Source organism: Ctenopharyngodon idella, chromosome 14, assembly GCF_019924925.1.
Source record: "Ctenopharyngodon idella isolate HZGC_01 chromosome 14, HZGC01, whole genome shotgun sequence".
NCBI lineage: Eukaryota > Metazoa > Chordata > Actinopteri > Cypriniformes > Xenocyprididae > Ctenopharyngodon > Ctenopharyngodon idella.
The window spans coordinates 11,727,929-11,747,189 of NC_067233.1; the positions used below are offsets into that span (position 1 = coordinate 11,727,929).

The window sequence follows — 19,261 nt, forward strand, 5'->3', positions numbered from 1 at the left end:
CAATATTTTTTAAAAAAGTATCACCATATGAAACCAGCATGAGAAAGAACACTAAAAACATAGTTTTCCTTGTCTTTTTGTGAACACTCTTACTTTAAATCACTTGTCATTGACCCATCTAGTTTTGTAAACATTATACATGGTGCATCAACTAAACTATGAGCCAGACAACCAGACAAGTCCATCATTCAAAATTCAATCATTTTATTAGTTCTTCATGTTCCAAGAAGGTAGCAGCCCCATTTTACACCTGTTGCATTTTAACCACCATAGAGTCCACAAGTGCCAGGATCTCTCCAAAGTAACCGTCCTGCTCCCCTACATCCTGCTCTGTGAGCACCAGTTCTTGGTATTGTTTTTGCAGTTCACTCAGAGAAGCTGTCAATGAGGGATTCCGTTTATACTGAGCGTGACATTGAGCCATCATGGCAAGCAGAGTTCGCAGAGCCTTCTCTCTCCAGTCGTGCTCAGGTGACGCTAAAAGCTCAGGCACCAGGCTGCACCACCCCTGCTCCACCAACACGGGCAGGAGGGAGACTTCAGCATATTGTCGTAAACGTTCCTGGTGAGAGGAATCTGGTATAATGTCCATTCCCACCTGTGATATCAGCTCCTACAAAACAAAGTATAAGTGAATTTTAAGAATGAGCTTGATAAATATGGAAATTACATTTTCAGTTTGCAATGTAAACCATTTCTAAATAACTACCATTCAAAAGTTTGGGGCCGGAAATATTTGTTAATATTTTTGTCTTTTAAGCTCACCAAGGCTGCATTTATTTAATCACAAATACAGTAAAATAGTAATATTGTGAAATATTATTATGATTTTAACCATCATTTTAATATATTTTAAAATGTAATTTATTGTTGTGATGGCAAAGCTGATTTTTCAGTCTTTAGTGTCAAATGATCCTTAAGAAATCATTCTAAAATGCTGATTTGGTGTTCATGAAACATTTCTTATTATTATGAATGTTCAAAAACAGTTGTGCTGCTTAATATTTTTGTGGAAACCATGATACATTTTTTAGGACTCTTTGATGAATAGGAAAGTTAAAAAGAAATAGAAATATTCTAAAACATTATAAATGTCTTTACTAAGGATGTAATGATACCGTCATGTCACAATTCGATGCATATCACGATACTGAACTCACGATACTTCAAGACATATGGTAAAAGGTTAACAAAAAATTAACTGTTGATTAAAATGCTAAATTTGGTATTACATTGGGGGTGGAAATTAATAGGCTTGGACTTGGTGCTGGTAACCCAATGCACAGGACGATGGTTACACCAGATTAAAAATATTCATGATTCTGAAACTAAAAATACAGAAAAATATGAATATACTTGCACTCTGTCATTGACTAGATATATTTAAAAAAGCGTAGGCCACTTTTTACTGGTAACACAAGACATTTGGCATTATCAGGACCCACAAATATTCTACCATTGCATTATTAAACATTATATTCAACATTATATATAGTAGTTCAATGTAGTACTTACAGTAAAACTCTGTAAACTTGAATTTTTTTCTTACACAGTAATTTTCATTTTGGGTGAAATTTTTTGTACTGCGATATACTGTGACACAATATATACACCCCTAGTCTCTACTGTTATTTTTTAATGCCCCTTTTGCTGAATAAAAGTATTAATATCTATCAAAAACAACAAAAACGTACTGACCCCAAACCTTGCATGCTAGTGTAACAAAGTTTAAACTTGTAAACAAATATGAACCTTCTCAATGATCATATCGTAGAGAACTGTGATGATTCTCACACGGAGGACCTCTGCCCCTGGGGTTTGAAACAGTTCACTAAGTACCTGCACACCACCAAGCTTTAGAAAGTGACTTTGAGCAAACGGGAAGTGACGGAGTAGTGAGGCCACGGCAAATAACACCTGTATTAAATCAGAATGTCAAAAGTAAATGATTAATTCATATGATAAAGACTATTTAACTATTTACTACTTTTATTAACAGCATAATACCCATGCTTTCTTGTTGGTTATACCTTTTTCTTAACTGCCATTGGTCGCTGAGTGGCAAGCAATGTCAGCAGCTTCTGTAACGCACCGCCTTCTACTGCCTCTACTTGCACTGATGGATTACTAGAAAAATGTATATGATGATGGATTGCATCAGTGTAAAGGTGGAGTCACATTAGACAATTACGTGGGTAAAAAAGGTAAACTGTCTATTGTCAAAAGTGTAGCAATGTAATGAAGCACAGTTCACACAGAAGTCACTTTCAAACCACGCAGCTTTCTGTTGATCAACATGACCAACTTGAACCTGCTGCAAAATCTGTGTGGGTAAATGTTTCACCCTTGTCCAAAATTTAATGCGTGGATTCCTATTTGAAATGACTGGATTTCGGCTGTGAAAGTTCGCTGAACAACGTTAAATGTGACTGCACATTAAATCATGTGTAGGCAGCAATTTTGCTTGAGAGAATGCCAATTACCTTGAAACAGCAGATCCGAGCACAAAAGCAGCACTCTCCTGGAGACGAATGTCTGTATTGTTTAATGCATTTATAACCAATTGCATTCCTCCCATGGACACCAAATTTTGGGCATTATCTACCTATATGAAAAACAACAATAAGATTCAAAGAAAAATTCCCAAATTCTATATATCCTAATTATTGTTAATATGTAATTCATTTTTTCAGGAGCTCATTGCTTCTGCCTTCAATTGAATTGCTAACAGTGATTGTAAATTAATTGCCTAAATTATTACATTATTTGCTAACTGCATTCTTTAAATTGTAATGTTGACATGCATTCTCTGTAAAGCTGCTTTGAAACGATATGCATTGTGAAAAGCGCTATACAAATAAATGTGAATTGAATTGAATTGAAAAACTTTGAGCACATTTTGTTTCATGATCAGAATTAAAGCATTACCTGGTGCACAAGGTACTCCAGTTCAAAAAGAGCTGTAACTTTTTCATCAGTTGTGCTGTTAGTATTATTGAATTGGTTTAAAAGTTTCCTCATAACTTGAACATCTGTCTCTACAAGCATGTCAAGTGCCTTCATGTCTTTTTTCAGCTCTTCGATGGGGCGAAATTGGGCCTTCACTGCATCTTCCTCCTATATTCAAACATCTTGATTAAAAAAAACTTAAGCAATAAAGGAAAATGGTTAGAAATCAACTGATATGAACATACTTGTTTTGTGTCCACAGCATCATCCATTCCTTCTTTAATTTTTTTCAGAGCCTCTTTCAGCTCCTCAGCTGTGAATGAAGGGCTGTGCATGTTCATCATCCCTTGCCTGACCACAGAGGGGGGAAAAAACACTGAATAACTAACTATATGATAAAGTATTTATTGTAGAATACTATATTCTTCTGTTACTATACCTGTTTCCATCTTTCCAGTATTTGAGACCTTCCTCTTCTCCCATCTTGACCTCTCTTTGGCCAGTCTGAAGATTCAGTCTGACATGAGAGCCTGCTGGAACTGCTTGACCTAAATTGAATAACAGATAAATATGAAATGATCTGTTAATCATCTATTTATTTAGGGGCACAACAACAGTCAGCATGGGAATATAGCCACCTGGTTTGAGAGTTTGCCACTTGTCTGTAGGTCTAAACACCTCCAGATCTTCAGGATCCTCATTCTCAAACGGTGTTTCTTCTCCCTTGTTATAATCACCTGAACTTTCTTTGATAGACAGAGCTGTTGGAGACTGCATAACCAAAAAAAATTATACTGTTTTAAAAGTATTACAATAAAAGAAATGATAAGATATGCAACATCCTGACAGCAGATCTCACCTTCACATTGTGGGCAGATATGAGATGAAGACTGAAAAGCCAAAAAGTGATTGCCACTCCAAATTTGATACTCCACTTGTTTTGCATTATAAGTCTGGATATTTTTTTGGACAAAGAAAACGCAATACGCTTGCAAATAAAACATAAAAATAACCTGGTAAACAATCACACGTCATCCATTGCCAGGAGACCAGCCGAACCTAAAATCCATTCCTAAGTTTTTACTAAATTAACTCATTCTGGATTTGCCCATTCTACCGTAAACATATCGAATTATGTTTTATTCAATCTGTTAACGTGCTGAGTCTAGCAGCTGTACCGTCCAGCAAGAAACAACTAGAAACCATGTGCATTTCCGCAGTGCATCTGAACGACATACGTGAACCAATCAGATAAAAGCAAGTCTGTTTTCAGAGTACGTCATTCTTTCTGGTCGCGGTGATTGGCAACAAGAAGATACACATTTTCATGACGCAATCAAAGTCGATCTCTAACAAACGTGCCATTTTTTATTCATCAAGGTTTTGAAAATTCATAAAAGGTCATAAAAGCTGCATCCACAATTATTTTTTTAATGGAAAAATATTGTTTAAAATATTTTTATATTTGACTCTTAACACAGGACACAATTCTAGAACTGTAATGTAAACTACCTGTTGATTACGTATATGTGGATTACTCAAACATAATAAAAATCTATAAAAACTTTTAGTTCCAAGACCACAAATAAGGCAAATAAAATTAAATGATAAGGATAAACTAATGATAAACCATTTTGCACAAAGTACAACTGCAGAAGAACTTGAGAAACGGCAAATATTACTAAGTAATAAACAATAACACAATGGCTTATATACTGTTCATCAATTATGATCTCTCAAAAAGAAAAACCAAAACTGATGACCATCACAATCTGGCTTTATTTTTCCAAATGTTTATAAGTATGTATATGTCTATAAACCATTATAGAACATGTAAATAATGGTACACAGGAAGTTCATTACAACATATACAGTAAACAAGATAATGCATTAAGACTGCATTAATTCATTTTTTATTCATTAGTTAATTATATTACAGAGGTATTAATAAATGTGAAAAAATTATAAAATGTGCTACAAATTATGTGCATAGACAGGACAAGTCAAATCAATCAATTAATTGTGTAAATTACAAACCTGCTAAAATATTTATACAATATATTGTTTTTTTTGTTTGTTTGTTTTTTTTTAACTATGACAAATGATTCACATTTTGCATTAGCCGAACTACTGTTGAGCACATTCGTTTGCCATGGTTTTTTCTGAGTTAACATGTGTGGGTTGTTGGTACTTTTTCCTCTTCTTTTCAGTTCTCCAGTTCTCCTCCTCTTCACTGCTATGATGAGTTTGATCCTCTTTCTTGCTATTGGAGTCACTTACAGGAGACCTACAGGCAAATTATTCAGTTTGTGGTGGTTGAAAATATAGATCTTAAGTGCTAAAATTCAATGTCATAGAACAACATTTTTAAGTTAACATTATTATTTACTACTGCCACAGGAGTAATTCTTTAAAAGTAGGAATTTTAATGTCACTGTCAAAAAACTCTGACAGTTGAAGAGCAAAAAATAATAACTCTTGTATTACTCAAATATCAGGTTACATTTCACAATGATTTAACAGTCCTTAACAGTTTATCTTCTTATAGTCTAGTCATTAAACCAAGATCTCATGCAATTAAATGTTAAAATAAGTTTCTTCGAGCAACAGGATTCCTGAGAGGCAGCGGTAGAGAAGGAAGTGACGGTCGAGGAGTGAATGTTCTCATAAAACCCAGGAAGAGGAAGATGACAAAGACTGTAAAGTTGACACAGCGCAGCAGAAGGGAGAAGGGCTGGCATGCAGAGGTTGGCACTGACCTGGGCGCATCTGGAATGCAGACTGGGGGATCCTCACAGATTCGAACAGACTTGCTCTCACGGGGAATGACAGGGTTGGGTTCTGTGGGTTGTGCAGACTGTAACGGGATCACAACTGGTTTCTCAATGGGATGACTCTGGCTTTTTTCCTCCGAATTTTCACACAAGCCCTTGTTTGGCTCAGTATCCATGGTTGCAGTATCCTCTTTGCTGGGTGCTGACTTTTCCTCTGGAACTGCTACAGGAAACTTCTCCCGGCGGCGTTTCTGTACTTGAGCTTTGTTCACCTCTGAATACATAATGTTACATTTATGACCAGTATATAATAGCAGCACAAAGATGAATTATTACAGTAGTTAACTAATAAAATGCACAGCCACTTTTTCAAGAAAAATTATTTTTCCCATAGGGATTTTTAAAAAGTCTTTGTTAAAGAGTTCTAGGCCTTAAACCAAACCAACCAGCTATCAGATAAACCACAACATTGCAAACTTTGATTTGAAGCAAAATATGATTTAAAAATCAGACAAAAGTACAAGACTGTGTACTTAAAGGGATAGTTAAAAAAAATTCTGTCATCACTAACTGGCCAATACTGAGTCGGTGTTCTGACGTAGATCCTGGAAGTGCTGAACGTAAACAGCGTAAAAGAGGAGAGAGACAGGAGAGAGACGAATTTGTTGAATAAAGTTATTTTTGTTTTGTTTTTACGCACAAAAAGTATTCTCATCGCTTTATAACATTAAGGTTACACCACTGTAGTCACGTTGACTATTTTAACAATGTCTTTATTACTTTTCTGGACCTTGAATGACGGTAATTATGTTGCTTTATATGGAGGATAAAAAAAACCTCTTGGATTTCATCAAAAATATCTTAATTTGTGTTCCGAAGATGAACAGAGGTCTTACAGGTTTGAAACAACATGAGGGTGAGTATTTAATGACAAAAATTTTATTTTTTTGGGTGAACTAACCCTTTAAAGCTTTATATGTTATTGTTAAAAATCAATTCCCCTATGGGAAAAAATGAATGGGATTTTTACTTTCAGAACTGACTATTGCACTAAACTGGTTTCACGAGTTCACACTTACGAATAAGTCAGATAAATAAATGTTATGCGTATTTGGCGTGCTGTCCGAGGAGAGGGCTCCGAGCTCGGTATTTGGCCCTAACCCAGAGTACTCCCCCCATATTCTGGTTTGGAAGATAACCATGCGAGTGTGAGGAGACAGGGTGGTGGAGGGATGCTGAAAAACTGTTGAGGAACATAGGTGAGTCGGCTGCGTATTTATGATGTCCTTCACTTATGCTGATTGGGCAGACATGCTGATTATTGATTGCGGACTGCTGGCTGGAATGACATGATGATTGGATAGATCATTTGAAAGTGCTCCTCCCAAATTTTGTTAATAAAACATCATTTATGTAAAAAAAAAACTAGGGCTCAGAGATGAAGAAAAAAAAAAAAAAAAAAAAAAAAAAAAAATTACCATTAGGTGTGTATTTCATCTTTAGTTCTTCAAGCTTGACTTGGAGCCTCATATTGTCACTGTGTCTTTGTTTCAGTGCTTGCTCAGTGCCATAGAGTTTCCTCTCCAACTCCAACACTCTCTGACTTTCAGAGAGAGCCTTCATTCTTGCCATGGATAACTCATCTTTTAGTTTCTCTGCATCCTTCCTATACACATACATGTACTTTTTTTAATGCAAAAATGACAAAAAAAAGTACTACTACCAGTACAAATAATGAGAGAACACTTACTTTGAATTTGAAAGTTGCATTTTTAATAGGTCTGTGTAATAAGTCTCATCCATATGCTCGCCTTCTTTAGATGGGGCAGGTGGATGTTGGTCTTTTACAGTCATCTGTTGGTGACAGAGTTGCTAAAAACATTCCTCAAACTGTAATATTCCATTTCAATGCTGGTCGTAATATGCCTTACCTTCTCTTTCTCCAGTTCTCTTACTTTCATCATAAGGCCTTCTATCTCATTGTTCTTGTCAGATAACATGAATTGCAATCGTTCAAGCTGGGCTGGGTCGGCCCTGTTGCCCTGGAGCTGCATAAGGGTAGCTATCTGCATCTAAAACAGCAGACACAAGGAAAACCATAATATGGAAAACTATAAATAAAATGTAAAGCATTTCTCAAAAAACACTATTTACCTTCATGCGTTGCATATGCTGTTTAGTGAGAACATGCTGCTTTTGTAGAGACTCATGCTGTCTTTTCATGCTGTTCAGCTGCCGCTCCATCTCTGCTCTCTTGTCCTCTACCTGTGCAAATCCAAATATTTTATCACAGTACATAAAAAAAGAAAGAAAAAAAAAATGAACAAAACTGTTTCATTATGAGGAAATACAATGCCCCATATTAACTGTTTATACTTAATTTTTATATTGCATTGATATAAAATGTTATTCAGTTGCTCTCTAAATTAAGACTTAGTGATAATTAAAGTAAGTTATAAAGAAAGCAGTAGAAGTATCAATACTGTACCTCAGAAAACAAGGAATTGCCTTTGCTGTTTGGATCTTGTGCCTGCTGCAACACCTGTTCCAGCTGGATCTGAAGGTCTTGGTTGGCTTCACGAGCTTTCTACATTGAGTAGAACAAAAACTGTCAAATATTTTTCTATTTTTTCTCCCCTCAATCAGTGCTGAAAATCATCAGAATTCCATGTGAATACACTATATCAATATAAGAAACATTTTTCTAGAGCATTACCTACAGAACTTTATCAATACATAGTACTGTTCAAAAGTTTGGGAAAACTCATACTTTTATTTAGCAAGGACACATTAAATGAATAAAAAGTTATGAATAAAAAGTAAAGACTTGCACATTGTTACAAAAGTTTTCAAATTAATGCTGTTTTTTTGAATGTTCAATTCATCAAAGAATCCTGAAAAAATGTATCATGGTTTTAACAAAAATATCAAATCAGCATATTAGAATGAAGGATCATGTGACTCTAAAGACTACAGTAATGTCTGCTGAAAATTCAACTTTGACATTACAGAAATAAATAAAATATATGAATATAGCAAAAATCTATTTTAAATTGTAATAATATTTTACTCTAATATTTTTTATTGTATTTTGGATCAAAATAAATGCTGCCTTGGTGAGCCATAAGAGACTTCTTTCAAAAACATTTAAAAAATCTTTAAGACCCAAAACTTTTGAAAGGTAGTGTAAATACATGTTTTATAAACATGTTTACTTGAAAATGTTAATTGACATGCCTCTAAAGCATTATAGCAGGACACTGCCTCTTTCTCTCTCTCTTCCTTCTCTTCTGTGAGTCTCTCCAGTTGCCTCTGGAGGGTAGTGTTGGCCAATTGTAGCTGCTCTTCTTTGTATCGTGCCTCCTGAAGCTCCTGCTCCAAAGACGCCTGCAAGACAAGATCACACTTCAACACCAAGGGCACACTGACATTGCTTATTTCTATGACGCATGTCCATGTTTTTCCATTAAAAATAAAGATTAGAAAGTACTCTACCATTGCTGATTCCATATCCATCTTCTGCACTTGCAGCTCAAGTATCTCTGAGGACATTGTTTCATGTGCACGTTCTGTAAGAACACGCAGTTCTTCGGTTTTGCTGTTTAGTACTTCAGACTGCTGGTCCAGCTTGTGTCTCATCTGCTTCTCAGCAAGTTGAGCCTCCTCTAAATCTGTCTTCATTTTCTCCATCTACAAAGGCATTTTATCAGCACCACAGATACGATAACATCCCTTTTCAGGACAATAAGCAATTCTATGAAATTATGCTTCAACCTAAAGTGTGTAATTTCTTTGTTACTGGTTGCATCATCAAATGCAAAAATTACAACTTGAGTCTTCAGATAGGATTCCAACTGTCGAGAATGATTAAAACATAAAAAATGACATACTTCAGCGGATGAAAAGTGGAAGATAAACGAATCCTTCATATGGGGAAAAACATATCACTTCTGAACAAGAAAAGCATATAAGCTGACCTTATTCTTTAAGTCACTGAGCTCAAGAGCATGGTTCCTCTCCAGCAGAGTTTGTTTCTGCTCCATTTGATGTTTCTGTTGGTTTTTGACAAGTTCAAATTCTGATCGCAGACTCTCCAACATGCGGGCCTTTAACTCAACTTCCCTTTCCAAAGAGTATTTCTCTTGTTCCAGAGTCTGCAATTAGAGAATACTGTCAAAATTACATTTTAACACATTTAAGAAATCATTCACTGATCAGCTACTGTTAATCATCATATTGTGGTCGATCAAATGGTGCCAATCAATGTGGATTGAGTACCTCAATGATATTGGACATCTCGATTCGCTGTTCCTCCAATTTGTTGTGCATATCCATTTTGTCATCCAAAAGTTGAAGTCCATACTGTCCAGCCTTCTGAAGCGCCTCTTCTCCTTCCTGCACCTCAGCCGTAACACTTTAATCTCATCCTCAAGATCTGACATCTAAAATGAGATGAAATGAGTGTATGTGATCATTAACGTAGAATATTGTGTATACTTGTCTTTCACACACACACACGCGCACGCACGTTGGGTATCCATGTTTTATTGGGACTTTCCATAGACATAATAATGTTTATACTGTACAAACTGTATATTCTATTCCCTAAACCTACCCATCACAGAAAACTTTCAGCATTTTTAGATTTTCAAAAAATATCACTTAGCATAATTTATAAGCTGTTTTCCTCACTAGGACCAAAAATATACCCACATGGTCAAGGATTTACCCATCTTTGTGGGGACATTTTGTCCCCGTATGTAGGGTACACCTGAAGCACAAACAAACACACACACACACACACACACACACACACACACACACATACATACATATATATATATATATATATATGACTAAAGCTGCCATTCCCTTTTAGTGTTTCATGGAAGTCAGTTCTTTAAAAAAAAAAAAAAAAAACATTAGGGTGAGTAAATGAAGACAGACTCTAATGGTTTTGGCCAACTACAGAGTTAACTGCGTTAGCTCGTTACCTCGGGTTAACTATGCAAACTTCGATCAAAAACATCGCGTGGTATTCATAAGAAGTCTGTTTTCTTGGTGCCACATACAACTGACAGCTACAGAACAAAGTAGATGTCTAAATGTGTTTACCTTTAGATTTAAAGGGTAGTTGGTGATAGCAATAATATATCTGAAGAATGACCTGCCCCAACTGCTTTCCTGCTCGGGAACTTTCAAACGGCTAGTTTGAATTCTGCAGCAGTCGTCAATCACATATCGCGAGAAAACGCGAGATTTCCAATCCTGCACAGAAAACGTCATTCTCTAGTCTCGAGATGTCACTCAGTGCAGATTCCCCCAAACGTTTTACTACAAAGGGACAAAAATCGAACTTTATATTTGATTTTGACACAAACCCGAAAGTAAATGTTGTATTATATCCAACTATATTATATAAAAAAAATACATTTTACAATAAAAAGTATCACTTATTTTTTCTACATTTCAGTGCAAAAATAAAAACAAACAAAAAATAATAAAAACAACAAAAATGCTTTAATGGCATGGTTTTACCCCTATTTGTGCCCCCCTCTTGAGTTTTTTTTCACCTTTTAGCTAGCTGTGTGAATTGCTAACATTTAACTGATTGCAGCGAGGATATGGAAAATCCACAGAAAAACAAGAATGCTGTTTTTAAGCATAAGCCTCTATAAAGACTATAAAACACAAAACTGTTACGGTGGTTCTTAAGAAATTACAAAATAGATACACTATCATTCAAAAATGTGAGGTCAGTAACTTTATCTTTTGAAAGAAGTCTGCATTTATATGATCAAAAATACAGTAAAACAGTAATACTGTGAAATATTACAATTTAAAATAACTCCTTTCTTTGATATATTTTAAACTGTAAAATGTTTATTCCTGTGATGGCAAAGCTGAATTACTCCAGTCTTCAGTGTCACATGATCCTTCAGAAATCCTTCTAACATGCTGATTTGGTGCTCAAGTAAAATTTCTTTTATTAATTTTGAAAACAGTTTTGCTGCTTAATATAGCATATATAGAAGTTAGGTATTCAAGTTAACTAGCCATGGCTACAATTATATCACGTTCAAAAAGAGTAAAAAAAATTGTTTGACTTCAGGAAGTGTGACTGTGGAGAGAATTACACATCAATCAACATTCATGGGGTTCCTGGGGAGGTTTTCAACAGTTTCAGATTCCTTGGCTTTCAGTTTCTGAGATGGCAGACAACATGGCCCTATTTACACCTGAAATATATCTTGGGTGAGTTGCGTTCACAAGTGCTAAACAGATTACCCAAGACGGATGTAAATGGTAAAATTAATTTGTACCGATTTGAGTATTCTTGTTTTAATTTATACCAGGTGTAAATGGGACTCATGAGTCACATCCTTATCTATCGCCAGCTCCGCTTCTTGTTATTGGATAGGCATAAGAAATGAAACTCATTCATTTCTACCTTTAGTCCACGGTGACTTATGACAACTACTGAAAAGATGACTGCCCTGACAGGCATTCAATGCATCTTATTGCAGCCCTAGAGCCATGCAGGGACAATAAATAAATAAATAAATCAATAAATAAAACTCAACCCAACCATATCAGAAATCTAAAGTCTTTAGGTCAATTCAAAATATGCAGCCATAACAGCTTGAAACTTAATCTCACACTTAGACGATGGATGTGTTTTGCATATTAAAAGGTGAGAAGAACACTCTCATACATAGACATTGTCTCCACCCATCAGCATTAAGTGTCACCAAATATCTGTAAAGTACTGGCTCCAGACACTTCATCTGTTATGCAGATCACAACTATCAGTTCCTATTGCTCATGCTGAGTGATAGGTCACCCATCTGTCCCCTCAATGAAACTTTTGAAAGAAGAAAATTCGGTTTTACAAGCAAGTTTTCCAGTTATGTCACCACACTTTACCACTGACCTCACTGCCTAGAAATTAAATTATCTTTTGTTTGTATGTGTGTGTGTGCTTGTTTTTCTATCCCGGTGGGGACTTCAACCTGAATGCACACTGACTCATGGGGACTCGTGTCACCATGGGGACCTAAATTGAGGTCCCCATGAGGAAACAAGCTTATAAATCATACAGATTTTTTTTTTTTTTTTTTTTTGTGTGTGAAAATGTTAAAATGCAGAAAGTTTAACTGTGATGGGTAGGTTTATGGGTAGGGTTAGTGTAAGGGGATATATAATATACAGTTTGTACAGTATAAAAACCATTATGTCTATGGAGAGTTCCTACAAAGATAGCGAACCATACGTGTGTGTGTGTGTGTGCACGTACATACATATTAAGGTGCATGTAGGCCTATAGCTCACATAAGAGAATTTGAATAACATTAAGAAATACATTAAAATTGAGTTTTTTAACTATTTAATGTGACCACTCTATTCAATAAAACAATCCATAAATATTTTTTTTTTATATAAAGTTGCATTGTTAGTTAACCAACAAATGCCCTAAGCAACTATAGGCATTTGTGTCACTCTTGGTAGCATTTTTTGCCCCAAGGACTGGTCAAATGTGAATTCTTAGTGAATCTCTGTCTTTTACCTGCTATCTGTTTCATAATTTGAATAATTTTTTTTTTTTTTTGCGTCTGATTTTGGCTGTCAGATATCTGTATTTGTTTTCTCAGAGGTGAATATTGTTGAATGTGGAGCTAACAGAGCTGTTCAGTTTGTAGTTCTAAGAGAATGAGCATTTGTAGACATGGGTTCCCTAAAAAAATTCTTATTTAAAATGTCAATTTTGGACTTATGAGTAAAAAAGTTAGCATTATTTAAAGAAACTTTCACATTTTGTTCTACTACATAAATTATACACAGTCACCATACATAATTTACTACATATATGCTGCATTTTAAATACTTTAAAGGAAGCGTGCATATTTGAAAAATAGTTAAAACATGATAGTTTATTTTTTGTTATTTGGACTTTTATATGTTTAGAAAAAATGCTATTTAAAATACAGTGATATTTTGACATTATTCCACAAAGCCCGCCTTTTATTTTTATTATTTAAACTTTTATATGTTTATAAAATAAAATGCTATTAAAAAATGAGTAATATTTTGACACCATTCCACAAAGCCCGCCTTTTTCAGCGAATGGGCGTGTCTTACTGCAGAAGAGAAGATTGCGTCATGACGACTGTCGTTTTAAAAAAGGCCCTTTCTTAACAGTTTAATCGTCACGGCGGTCTAGCGGCGAGATATGTCAGGAATGGAGCAGCTTTGCAAACTTTTCGTTGGCGGTTTAAACGTCCAAACAACTAATGATGGCCTCCGCGCTCATTTTGAACAGTACGGGAAGCTAACGGACTGCGTGGTGGTCCAAAACGATCAACTTCAGCGGTCTCGTTGTTTCGGCTTCGTAACTTACTCCACCGCAGAGGAGGCTGATGCAGCAATGGCCGCTAGGCCACATGTGGTAGACGGTAAAAACGTGGAGCTGAAGAGAGCAGTGGCTCGGGAAGACGCGGGGAAGCCCGAAGCTCTCGCCAAAGTCAAGAAAATATTCGTCGGGGGCCTAAAAGAGAACATCGAAGAGAATGACCTCACCGATTATTTCTCGCAGTTCGGCATGATCGAGAAAGCCGAAGTCATCACCGACAAAGACACCGGCAAGAAGCGCGGGTTCGGCTTTGTTCACTTCGAAGATAACGACTCGGCCGACAAAGCCGTCGTGCTCAAGTTCCACATGATCAACGGAAACAAAGTGGAGGTTAAGAAAGCGCTCACGAAACAAGAGATCCAGGCCGCCGGTGGAGCCCGGGGCGGCAGGGGGAGAGGAGGAGGAGGAAGAGGTATGGGGCGGAATCAAAATGGCTTCGGCGGCGGGAGAGGAGGATACGGCGGCTACGGTGGTGGCTATGGCGGAGGCTACGGCGCCAGTGAGGGCGGCTACGGCGGTGGCTATGGAAGCGGAGGCTACGGAGGAGGTTACGGGGGCGGATACGGAGGGGGCTACAGCGATCAGATGGGAGGCTATGGCGGTGGTAACGGTTACAGTGACTTTGGCAGCGGATACGGCCAACAGTCCTCCGGCTACGGGCCCATGAAGGGTGGAAACACATACGCCGGAAGGAGCGGCGGAGCCCCTTACCCCCGTGGCGGCGGTGGTGGTGGTCCTGGTTACGGCAGGGGTGGCTACGGTGCCTACTAAAGCAGGTTGGGAAAAGACTCGGAAAGCTGTCCCCCCCCCCAGGTTCTCTCGGTTTCCACATTGGGCTCATTCACCCGGCCATGCAAGAGATGGCGGACACTGTGAAAGCATACCTTAAAGACCTCAGTTCTTAACAGGTAGGAAGAAGATCTCTTCCCAGAAACCTGACTTGCTCGACCAGCTGTAGTTGTAGGACATGTTCTATTATATATATCTATCTATCTATATATCATTTTCCACGTTTTAGGACATGCAGCAAGTTGGCCCTGGTTTTCTTTCCCTTTTTTTTTTTTTTTTTTTTTTTTTTTTTTTTTAAATGCGATTTGTTCGTAGCCCATTCGTTTTTAAATTCAGTTTTGTTCAACACTGGCGATATGTTGTCAATGCATTCTCAGTAGACATGTTTCCTATATAAAATGTTGCTTAGCAGTGTCATGGGGGGATTAACGCATGCAGTTTTGAGTTTGTGTTCGTCTTTGTAAAACCCACCACGAGTTTTTCCAATCTAGTTTATCATGATGGGATAGAGTAGAATACGTTATTTCTTTTATTTTGTAAACTAGAGCAGAAACTCACTCATGAAGTTCAGTTCAACGCTGTATGAGCATAATTACTTCCAACATTCTCTTGTGTATTGTATATTATGTCTTCAAATCAATCCAGTATTGTTAAACATTGATATGCAAATGTATGTTACTTTTTAAATAAAAGTTTCACAGCTTAATTATCCTTTTCAGACGGCGTTTTGGCTGATAGACTTTAATGGGTTTCCACCACACCTGAGATAGTCATTAAAGCATGTACATATGCATTACTACTACTTGACAAAATTAACTTAAGACTGCCCCACATTCAGTGATACACAAGTATATATAAATATAGTGTTTATGGTTTATATTTACTCTTGATTCCCACATATAGGTGTTCTTTCAGTTATTCCAGTACTTCAAAATAGCTGTAGCAGTTTGTTTGTACAGGGAACCTGTTCAGTACCTGGGTTCGATTGTGATAGGACTGAAATATCTCATTAGGATATCATCCTGCGATCTAGGTATGTAATCAACCTGTCTTCACTACGTGTTGGTCAAGTATTGCAAATTTTCATAAATGGATTATATTTATTCCATGAGTTGTTTTTAATTAGTCTCCATCCATAAGTCAAGTGGACTTTACATGAACTGGTGCGATGGAATTTGGGTCTGTAACACCGCGGCTTATTAGGGCCTTCACTTGATATACCATTTAAAGGTTTTTTTTTTTTTTTTTTCTTTCTTTTTTTCTTAACTTTAACAAATACTTGTTTTATGTTGCATTACTAATGTGTTCTCTTTTCTTCCTGTCTTCCTCCCCAGGCAACCTTGGATGCCGGACTCTGCCCACATCAACTGTGGCCATGGAGTTTGGTCATCTGCATGATCCACAGTTTTATTTTAATAATGGACTGGTGAAGCAGTGAAACATGGGATCTTTTTTTAAAAAAGTTATAATTTATAAGTATCTGTATACATTTTTAATAAAAAACAAAAAAAACAAAACTTTTAAACTATTTTGTGTATTACTTTACTGTTGCTTTGGAACAAGTTTGTTCCTATGGCTGAATCTGTAGGGATGGAGAAGATTGAGGATTAATTAAAGATGGATTTGTGCATATGTGCACACACAAACGGGTGGTCCAATAGAGTAGGCAGGAGAAAGAAGCATCTCTTAAATTAGGGATGTGTAAAATATGCAAACAGCTCTTTCTACAGCAGCCATGCAATTAGTGTTAAGTATTTTGTCCATTGTTCTATTAATGCTGGTGCTCTGACAACAATGTGCATTTTAGAGTTATTCACACATGCTGGACCAAAAGTAATTTTTGTATGAACTTTGCACGGCGTAAAACACAAGTGCATTTTGTCACTTTTTACTAAGTGTTAATACGATAAAGCAATAACAGTCAAACATTCACAAATGTGATTTACAAGCAATAGCAGTATCTATGTGTTGTATCTGATGTCTGATCTCCCTTTTTATTATATATGCTACACGTAGTTAATCTTGGATACTGCCAGTTCATTTAAAGCTATCTAACATACTGTATTTCTTGGGTGAGACTCATGATTTTACTGCTCCTTAGAATCACTGAAACTCACTTGTGAAATGTGCTATGGGTACAGTAGTTTTACTTACAAAGATGCTTACAAAACTGCCATCATAATAGGGTAGGCTGACCACAACCCTGTAAAATTTCTTTATTCCAGTGTTTAAAAACTGACTGAACTAAGACAGGAGGATATATATATATATATATATATAAGAAATTACACACAAATAAATACTTCAGAACTGAGTATAACACTATAGAAATGTGCGTGGCCTGAAAATCACACTTGAAATACTTGATATACTGATTTTCCACGACCATGTGAATCCTAAATTCAGAAAAGAACGGCAATTTTGTTTAGATGTATCAGCTTAATCCTTGTAAATTCAATAATAAGGTAATAAAGTTCCGTTTCTGAACTCAAAACGAAAGTGTTTACAAATTAGCATGGATCCCATTAAGTCCAGCCCATAATTCGACATGTTACTTGATAGGACGGGGTTGGTTTAAGTGATTTACTTTGTAGCCAATCAGAGTTAACTGCGTGTATGTTGACGCGTACAAAAGGAAACGCCTCCTCGTTTCAAAAGCATTGCCTTCTTTCTTCCGTTGCGTGTGATCTCCGTCAGTACGTCCATTGTAAGAAAATGACTAACCAGCTTTGTAAACTATTTGTTGGCGGCTTAAATGTCCAAACAACCGACGAAGGCTTGCGGGCACATTTTGAACAATATGGACAGCTGACCGACTGCGTGGTGGTGATGAACCAGCCACTACAGCGCTCCAGGTGCTTCGGGTTTGTAACGTACTCGAGCGTTGAGGAAGCAGACGCCGCCATGTCTGCTAGGCCTCATGTCGTGGACGGCAACAACGTGGATCTGAAGCGAGCGGTGGCCCGGGAAGACGCTGGTAGACCAGAAGCGCTAGCCAAGGTGAAGAAAATATTTGTCGGGGGATTGAAAGACGACATTGAAGATGAACACCTCCAAGAGTATTTCTCCCAGTTCGGTGCCATCGAGAAAGCTCAGGTCATCACCGACAAAGACACCGGAAAAAAGCGAGGCTTCGGCTTTGTTTACTTTGAAGACAACGATTCTGCCGATAAAGCCGTCGTGATGAAGTTCCACAGCATCAGCGGACACAAGGTGGAGGTGAAGAAGGCGCTCACCAAGCAGGAGATGCAAGCTACTGGCGGTCGCGGCGGCAGGGGAGGCCGAGGAATGGGCCGGGGAAGCAGCTATGGCGGCGGAAGAGGTGGTTACTATGGCGACTACGGCTATCAGAACGGCGGATACGGTACCGACAGCAGCTACGAAAGCCAAAGTGGCTACGGAGGCGGCTATAGTGACCAGATGACCGGTGGATACGGCAACGGGAATGGCTACAGTGACTTCGGCGAGGGTTATGGACAGCAGGCTTCTGGTTACGGTGCCATGAAAGCAGGCTACTTTTCCGGCAGGAGCAGTGGGCCATACCCACGCGGAGGAGGAGGTGGAGGTGGTGCAGGATATGGAAGAGGTGGCTATGGTGGATATTAGAAGCACTAATGTGACTCTAAGCTGTACGTCCGGTTTTTTTTTTTTTTAACGCAAAATGTGGACACTGGACTTTCAAAACTATTCGTTTGGTATTGGGTTTAAATTCGAGAACTGCTCTGTGCCATGACCAGTACCAGCAGACACGCGTTGTTTTCCTTTGTATTGTTTTCAGTGGTCATGTTTACCCAAGTCAAGCCTGTAAAACACCATGTAGGCTTCTGTATGATCTGTTCTAGGTTTATTGCCTATCCATCGTTAGAGATGGAAACTCAGGGGTAATGATGAAATTAAGCAGCTCACTTTCATTTCATGACCTCTTCCTTTTGGTTTTTAAGTGTAATTTTAATTGTTTTTAATGCCATTACACTTCTTATTGTACAACTTTTTTTTTTTTTTTTTTTTTTTCTTTCTTTTTTAAAAAAAATATTTAATTTGATCTGTCAGTGGCCATATAAGCCTTTTAACCATTAAAAATCTTTTTCGTAAACTTTGTTTGGTTCTTTTGTCTCCCAATCTTGATGCCAACCACTATTGTAACAAAAAATTATAACACTTTCTGTAATTTAAGTTTAAGGTCTTTAAGCTGTTGAGCAAACATTCCTTCAAATATTTTTGGCTACCATCTGTTAAATCTTAATGCATTTAATTAGAAACCCGAACACATGGTGTTAAACTTTTTTTTTTTAATATAGGGTCACACTTTATATATTTAAAGTGAATACTACAGTTCAAA

At 37.2% G+C, this 19,261-nt stretch overlaps 4 protein-coding genes across 6 annotated transcripts; 2 read left to right on the top strand and 2 right to left on the bottom strand.

Annotated features, from left to right (window-relative positions):
• Nucleotides 1-187: 187 nt before the first annotated feature.
• sil1 (SIL1 nucleotide exchange factor) lies at nt 188-4,183 on the bottom strand. The gene is made up of 9 exons (XM_051860940.1): nt 3,809-4,183; nt 3,588-3,720; nt 3,389-3,497; nt 3,195-3,300; nt 2,929-3,117; nt 2,484-2,605; nt 2,031-2,127; nt 1,753-1,917; nt 188-613 (listed from the first exon to the last, which is right to left on the bottom strand). Exons 1-9 carry the CDS (start codon nt 3,893-3,895, stop codon nt 245-247), a joined length of 1,377 nt encoding a protein of 458 aa, XP_051716900.1. The 5' UTR covers nt 3,896-4,183; the 3' UTR covers nt 188-244.
• Nucleotides 4,184-4,291: 108 nt separating this feature from the next.
• spdl1 (spindle apparatus coiled-coil protein 1) lies at nt 4,292-11,252 on the bottom strand. Of its 2 annotated transcripts, XM_051860460.1 has the most exons (12): nt 10,839-11,252; nt 10,002-10,165; nt 9,701-9,877; nt 9,219-9,413; nt 8,961-9,110; nt 8,212-8,310; nt 7,878-7,988; nt 7,655-7,795; nt 7,474-7,577; nt 7,202-7,389; nt 5,709-5,997; nt 4,292-5,236 (listed from the first exon to the last, which is right to left on the bottom strand). In XM_051860460.1, the coding sequence occupies exons 2-12, from the start codon at nt 10,056-10,058 to the stop codon at nt 5,077-5,079; spliced, it is 1,671 nt and encodes a 556-aa protein (XP_051716420.1). In that variant the 5' UTR covers nt 10,059-10,165; nt 10,839-11,252; the 3' UTR covers nt 4,292-5,076. The 2 variants fall into 2 exon arrangements, with proteins under 2 accessions (XP_051716420.1, XP_051716421.1); XM_051860461.1 differs by lacking the exons at nt 4,292-5,236; nt 5,709-5,997; nt 10,839-11,252 and adding an exon at nt 6,695-7,062 and having other exon boundaries at nt 10,002-10,113.
• A 2,625-nt stretch (nt 11,253-13,877) lies between these two features.
• hnrnpa0b (heterogeneous nuclear ribonucleoprotein A0b) lies at nt 13,878-16,439 on the top strand. Of its 2 annotated transcripts, none has more exons than XM_051860466.1 (2): nt 13,878-15,041; nt 16,257-16,439. In XM_051860466.1, the coding sequence occupies exon 1, from the start codon at nt 13,954-13,956 to the stop codon at nt 14,902-14,904; it is 951 nt and encodes a 316-aa protein (XP_051716426.1). In that variant the 5' UTR covers nt 13,878-13,953; the 3' UTR covers nt 14,905-15,041; nt 16,257-16,439. The 2 variants fall into 2 exon arrangements, with proteins under 2 accessions (XP_051716426.1, XP_051716427.1); XM_051860467.1 differs by lacking the exon at nt 16,257-16,439 and adding an exon at nt 15,882-16,183.
• A 1,126-nt stretch (nt 16,440-17,565) lies between these two features.
• Nucleotides 17,566-19,015, top strand: hnrnpa0l (heterogeneous nuclear ribonucleoprotein A0, like). Its single transcript, XM_051860465.1, has one exon. It carries the CDS (start codon nt 17,638-17,640, stop codon nt 18,526-18,528), a length of 891 nt encoding a protein of 296 aa, XP_051716425.1. The 5' UTR covers nt 17,566-17,637; the 3' UTR covers nt 18,529-19,015.
• The last annotated feature ends 246 nt before the right edge of the window (nt 19,016-19,261 follow it).

What these genes read in the sequence shown, in the direction of transcription:
- sil1 (XM_051860940.1), bottom strand. Translation starts at nt 3,895, where the DNA reads ATGCAAAACAAGTGGAGTATCAAATTTGGAGTGGCAATCACTTTTTGG. An exon ending in ATGCTGTGGACACAAAACAA is followed by an intron (nt 3,118 to 3,194) that starts GTATGTTCATAT and finishes GTTTGAATATAG; the next exon opens with GAGGAAGATGCAGTGAAGGC. An exon ending in ACGATATGATCATTGAGAAG is followed by an intron (nt 614 to 1,752) that starts GTTCATATTTGT and finishes TTTGTTTTGTAG; the next exon opens with GAGCTGATATCACAGGTGGG.
- spdl1 (XM_051860460.1), bottom strand. Translation starts at nt 10,058, where the DNA reads ATGGATATGCACAACAAATTGGAGGAACAGCGAATCGAGATGTCCAAT. An exon ending in TGGATATGGAATCAGCAATG is followed by an intron (nt 9,111 to 9,218) that starts GTAGAGTACTTT and finishes CTTGTCTTGCAG; the next exon opens with GCGTCTTTGGAGCAGGAGCT. An exon ending in GAGAACTGGAGAAAGAGAAG is followed by an intron (nt 7,578 to 7,654) that starts GTAAGGCATATT and finishes TGTCACCAACAG; the next exon opens with ATGACTGTAAAAGACCAACA.
- hnrnpa0b (XM_051860466.1), top strand. Translation starts at nt 13,954, where the DNA reads ATGTCAGGAATGGAGCAGCTTTGCAAACTTTTCGTTGGCGGTTTAAAC.
- hnrnpa0l (XM_051860465.1), top strand. Translation starts at nt 17,638, where the DNA reads ATGACTAACCAGCTTTGTAAACTATTTGTTGGCGGCTTAAATGTCCAA.